The sequence below is a fragment of the Tupaia chinensis genome, unplaced genomic scaffold (assembly GCF_000334495.1).
Source record: "Tupaia chinensis unplaced genomic scaffold, TupChi_1.0 Scaffold000217_1, whole genome shotgun sequence".
In the NCBI taxonomy this organism is placed as follows: domain Eukaryota; kingdom Metazoa; phylum Chordata; class Mammalia; order Scandentia; family Tupaiidae; genus Tupaia; species Tupaia belangeri.
In genome coordinates, this window is record NW_006159692.1 from 1,645,986 (window position 1) to 1,652,455 (window position 6,470).

General features: G+C 42.5%; 1 protein-coding gene across 1 annotated transcript in view; it reads left to right on the forward strand.

Moving 5' to 3' along the window:
• Positions 1 to 6,284, forward strand: part of IFIT5 (interferon induced protein with tetratricopeptide repeats 5) — an 8,107-nt gene extending 1,823 nt beyond the window's left edge. Inside the window, exon 2 of the mRNA XM_006147619.3 lies at positions 3,028 to 6,284. Within this exon, the coding sequence (XP_006147681.1) occupies positions 3,028 to 4,471 (1,444 nt within the window). The 3' untranslated portion in view covers positions 4,472 to 6,284. The remainder of the gene's footprint in view (positions 1 to 3,027) is intronic.
• The last annotated feature ends 186 nt before the right edge of the window (positions 6,285 to 6,470 follow it).

Genomic DNA, 6,470 nt, shown 5'->3' on the forward strand with positions numbered 1-6,470 from the left:
CACAGCCCGGGCCTGCCCAGGGTCTGGCAGGGAGGATGAAGGGGAAGAGATTGCATCCCTGGAGTTGATTTCTCTCTCTCTTTCTCTCTGTCTTTATCCTAGAGGCAGGGAGTCTTACAGCAACCCCAACAACAAAAAGAAATAGGGACTACAGAAGTGAGAGAAAGTGCAGAGCCACTAGCAGGACAGGCAAACTGGCAGAAATTCTCTCTGCTGCAATCCAGGTGCTTTTGATACTAGATCCTGCTGTACCTGGGGGCTGGACATGCAGGGCGCTGGCACTGTGTATCCCTGCGTTCATTCCACCAACATGCAATGTGTATTTATTTCTCGAGTGTCTGGCATAATAGTGGCATAATAGGTGTTGGGGACGCGAAAGTGAAAAGAGGAAGTTGGCTGGGTAGAGAGGGCCAGCTCTTTCAGGACTTCCGGGACAAGGCATGGGCGACGTTAGTCATATCCAGAGGCGTGAGTGAGGCAGCTGTGAGGGTAGACAGTAGAAACCCGATCCAAACTCGCATAAGCAGTGAGAGCGATTGTTTCCTTAAGTCAACAAGTAAATAAAAGTTCAGAGGAAAGAAGGTGATGGAGGCAAGACCCGATCCAAACACTAATAGCAACCTGTTTTCTTCCTATCTGTTGTGTTATCAGAAAAGTCATGTATTTTTATTTCCTGTGCAAAAATGTGTCCTGACTTTTCTGATAACCTAATAGTTCTGCTGTCTTTTGTTAGACTCTTTCTCAAATAGGCTTTCCCCAAGGATTTAGAAAGATGGTCACCAGCAAGTCCAAGCTTATATTCCACCAGCTTAAAATTTTAGAGGGAAGTTTCAGCAGTTTCATTTCAGTAACATTAGATTTCTTTTTGGAGGTTTTTGCTATAGGGCATGTGTGCTCGCCAGAAAGACAAAGAGAGACAGAGAGATAGAAAGCGAGAAATCACCCTCCAGGGGGGATGGCCATGCCACAATCCCTTCTCCTCCATTCTCCTCTCAGGATCTTGGGCATGCACGCACACGCGCCCGGCATGAGTTTAAGTCACCTGGTCCGGGACTCAAACCGTGGTCGACTACATGGGAGTCCAGCAACGTAGCCATTATGTCATCTGCTGTTTGCTCAGGAAAATTAGATTTTAATTGATCTATCTGAATAAGCCACTGGATCAAGGAATGACTGGAATATCTTGTGCCTTCCCACAGACTGGAGTGGGAGGTAGACAGCCTCTTTCAAATCAGATGGACTGAGAGTAGGAGGAAAAGTGGTCCCAACGAAGGAAAACAGAAGGGGTTCTGGCCGAATAAAAGCCTTCGGTGTCCATAATGCGGGACTATGCACTGTTCCTGGGTCACTTCCTTGGGCCATTATTGCAACTCTGGTTTATAACTGACTGTTGCCCTAGAATATAAACTTCACCTAATTGATGGTTTCTTCATAGTGTAAGCTCTATATACACGGGGCCTTGTCTTATTCAGTATTATTCCAGTGTTATTCAGAGGCTCTTGCACGTAAAAAGCTAGCAGTAGATTACATGTTTCCTATCTCTTTCTTTCCTCTTCATCCTTTCTAGTGTCAGAGGTCATGTCTCAAAGAGGCCCTGCAGAAAGGACATCTTCCCTGGCAGTAAAGACACCCAACAAATACTTCTAGAAGTGAAAGGCAATGATATTCAGCTCATCCTAGGCATCAATCGGCCTTTATTGTTGCCTGCAGCTCTAGGGGTTTAGAAGGATGTGATACTCATATCAAAACCCACAATGCTTCCTTTTTTCTTTCTTTTTTCCTTATCTTTTCTTGTTTTTTTGTTTGGTTTGTTTTGGTTGGTTGGTTTGTTTGTTTTAAATTGCCAGAGAGCACATGCACTTGTCAGAGCGAGAAAGCTTCCCCCAGTAGGGTGTGGTCACACCACAATCCCTTTCCTCCTTTCTCCTTCCCGTCTGCATTCTGGGCGCGCATGCACATGCGCTTGGGATGTTTCATGAGCCACTGGGATGGCTACATGCTGTGGTTGGCCACATGGGACCTTGCCCCCAGTACTCAGCACTTTGCCACTGCACTGCGGGGCCGCCGTCCCCTTTGCTTTCTCTGCATATCTGTTCCTCTCCTTTTGTCTCTCTCCGATTTAGGCGTCTCCCCTTCCCTTGCTCTAGCTACTCCTGGCCCTGTGATTTTTCTCTCAGTGGAGCGTCCTTTCATCCTTTCTTCCTTTCTTTCCAAAAAGTGATTTATCTGTATGGCTTCCCTGTCCCTTTCAATGCACTCCTCTTTCTCATGTCTCACCTTCTCTTAATCTGTCCCTTCATGGCTCATAATACAGCAATGGGATTTTTATATTAATTCTTGAATATATATTGGGTTGTTGGAAAAGTCGTGATGCATCTTTGCATAGAAAAACATAGAAAAATACATCATGGCTTTTCTGATGCCTTAATAGATACCCAATAGTCTTCGTTTTTAAGGATTAGTGACTACCGAGAGGAAGTAGACCCTCTGTAATATAAGAAGCACTATCACCTCTCCAGAATTAGTTTTGCAATAAATAGAATGTATTATTATTATTTTTAGAGGGATTTTTTTGCTATAGGGTATGTTGCTCACCAGAGAAACAAAGAGACAGAGAGACAGAAAGCAAGAAATCACCCCTTGGGGGGATGGTCATGCTGCAATCCCATCTCCTCCATTCTTCCCATGGGATCTTGGGCACGCACACATGTGCACCACCAGCATGAATTTTAAGCCACCAGGTCTGGGACTCAAACTGCATTCAACTAAGTGGGATTCTAGTGACATAACCTCTACATCATCTGCTGGTCCCAACAATAAACAGAATTTAAATGAACTAATTCTATGATATAGTTGTTTATAGAGGAAAAACCATCAAATATAAAGTTGTAGAGACCTAGTGCTTTAACTCTAAGCTCAGATAAGAGGTAAAAATCAGCTATTATACAAAAGAACAACATGTAAGGTTTAGAAAATCAATTATTCCATTATTTTTGAAAAAATTAAACAGAATTTTGTTTTTGACAGTGAAATTCCTAAGGACTCCTTGAAGGCCACCCTGCTGGAGTTAGAGTGTCATTTTACGTGGAATTTACTTAAGGAAGACATTGACCTGTTTGATGTGGAAGATACGATCAGGCAGCAGCTTGAGTTCCTCACCACAAAATCCAGACTCACTCTTTACAACCTCTTGGCTTATGTGAAACACCTCAAAGGCCAAAATAAAGAAGCTCTAGAGTGCTTAGAACAAGCAGAAGGAATAATCCAGCGAGAACACGCAGACAAAAAAGACGTGCGAAGTCTGGTCACGTGGGGAAACTACGCCTGGGTGTTCTATCACCTGGGCTGGCTCCAGGATGCTCAGAAGTATTTACACAAGGTGGGGAATGTCTGCAAGAGCTTGTCCAGCCCTTCTAGCTACAAGCTGGAGTCTCCTGAGATTGACTGTGAGAAAGGGTGGGCACTCTTGAAATTTGGAGGCAAGTATTACCAGAAGGCTAAAGCCACTTTTGAGAAGGCTCTGGAGGCAGACCCTGACAACCCGGAATTTAACATCGGCTATGCTATCACGGTGTATCGGCTGGATGACTTTGATAGGAAATGGTCTGTAAAGAGCTTTTCTCTGGGCCCTCTGCAGAAGGCTGTCACCTTGAACCCAGAGAACACCTACATCAAGGTTTTCCTGGCCCTGAAACTTCAAGACGTGCATGAAGAAGCTGAAGGGGAGAGGTACATTGAAGAAATCCTGGACCAGGTGTCCTCCCAGCCCTATGTCCTTCGTTATGCGGCTAAATTCTACAGGAGAAAAAATGCCTGGGACAAAGCTCTCCAACTTTTAAAAAAGGCCTTGGAGGCGACACCAACATCTTCTTTCCTGCACCACCAGATGGGACTTTGCTACAGGGCCCAGATGATCCAAATCAAGAAGGCCACGCGCAACAGACCTAAAGGCAAGGACAAGCTGAAGGTGGACGAGCTCATTGCATCCGCCATAGGCCACTTCAGAGCCGCGGTGGAACAAGATTCCATGTTTGTCTTTGCCTACCTGGATCTGGCCAACATGTACGCCGAGGGAGGCCAGTACAGCAACGCCGAAGACATTTTCCAGAAAGCCCTTCGTCTGGAGAGCATCACCGACGATCACAAGCATCAGATCCACTACCACTATGGCCGCTTTCAGGAGTTTCACCGTAAATCAGAAAGCACTGCCATCCACCATTACTTAGAAGCCTTAAAGGTTAAAGACAGGTCATTCCTGCACACCAAACTGACAAGTGCTCTGAAGAAACTGGCTACCAAGAGGCTGTGTCACAACGCCTTGGATGTGCAGAGTTTAAGTGCGCTAGGCTTTGTTGCCAAGCTGGCAGGGGAGAAGAGGCAAGCCATCTACTACTATGAGAGGGCCCAGAAGATAGATCCGGAAAATACGGAATTCCTGGCTGCTCTCTGCGAGCTCCGGCTGTCCATTTAAGTATATCTGCTAGGAAATTAGGTCTAAGCGTTTCCTTGCCTTTTTATTTGTTGTTTGAATCCACGTTCAGCGTAGAGCCAGGATTTGTTGAATGGTTGTAGATCACGCATCACAATGTCTATACATGTCTACAGATACTCTGGGTACATTATGATGAATCTTTTCTACTTAATCTTTTTTAATTAAAATACTGTAATTCGTTGAGAAATAGCAACACTCTAGCTGTCGTGAACTTTGAAAAATGGTATGGCCATTATGACTTTAGACACTTTAGCCCTGCTGTTTATAATAATTTCAATTTTTTTATCAGATTTCCCACATTACTTATGCAGTGTCTATAAACTTTTATAAGCCGTTGATACCTAGGTTAAGAATATTCTTACAGGAGTGCACGATTATATTAGTTAACCTCCTAACTGTGTAGCTTGCAAAAATAGAACTTTCCCTTTGCATTTGGACTTTCATGAGGATATTTTAACATCAACCTGATAGTCACCTAAAGGATCTTCTGTATTGGGAAATAAAGTTAATAATTATAAAAAGTTTTGTCATCTTTAGTGACTTCAATAAAAGGAGAGAAAACTAGAACAAGAGATTTAAAAAAGGATTTCTTCACATTTTAAGTAACATAGAGCTTCAGGAATCCATGAGAAACCAGAAGTGTCATCTCCCAACATATTCATTAAGAAGTTAGAAGTAATTATGAGAAAAAAAACGTAACAGAAAATCCTTAGTCTCGAGTTTCTGGTTTTTTGGTTTTAACTAAAACAAACAAACAAACAAACAAACAAACAAAAAAACACTCTCAATGCGACTAATTTTATGTTTTCCAATTAAAATTGCAAAATGTTTAGGTTAAAATCATTGAGATAATAGAGCAATTGAGAAATTGGGAGAAATGATAAGTAAACTAATAAATGTTTTCACCCTACATTCCTAGATTACCAAGAATTCAATATATTAGTTTCGAATCTAGACTGAGTAGAGTTCTTCTACCCCCAATTTTTGACCTTCGGGTAGCTGTCTTGATACCCTCAAGTGACTTCTGTGAAGCTTTTCCTTTGGTCTGAAGTTTTATGTTTCTTTCTTTCTTCCATGAAGGAGAAAGACAGTCACCCACAGTAGGATCCACCCCTGGCCTCAGCCAGCAAGGGCATGGGCATGCAAGCATCTGTCTGGTATATGTGGGAGATGTCAGGACGAGAACCTGGGACCTTCGGGTCCTCAGTATCATGAACGTTGTGTTACCACTATACCACTGTGGCTGCCCTTCACGTCTGAAGTTTTTTGGATGATCATGTGTTCCTGTAGATCCTCCCAGAATAGTTAAGCCCTGCTTCCAATTTTGTCATCTTTTATAGCATGAGAGACCACTGCTTATCTCAGAGGAATTTAACAATGTGGCATGTTGCTAAATGTAGCCTGTGTGATTATACAGCGCACAATTATGTACACCTCGGTTTTAGTGGAGAGTTATGCCATGCGATTGACTTCTCCATTCTTCCAGCGTAGTTCATAAAATTGTTATGTATATGTGTAAATGGCTTCCTTTTTGTTATTATCCTTATTTACTTATTTCTGTTATGGTTTTAATTATAAAGATAATGAATTTGCATTATAAAAATTGAAACAATACACAGAGTGTGTTTCAAGTAAGAGCTCTCTCCTCACCCTAACCCAGTTTCACATCCCCAAAGTAAACAGTTAACAATTTCAATATGTGTCTTCTAGGCCTTTTATTCTGTGCACATGCAAACATACATAGGTACTGCAGTTAATCTCATTGATTAAAATTTTTTAACGTTAGGTTTTATGTAAGTCTTGCCTGTTTCTATTTATTTTTTCTGTTTAAGAAGGAAGACTAGGGACCAACAGGTGACATAGAGGTTACTTCACTGAACTCCCACATGGTTGACCACAGTTAAAGTCCTGGACCCTGCAGCTTAAAACTCACCCTGAGTACGTGTGTGTGTGTGTGTGTGTGTGTGTGTGTGTGTGT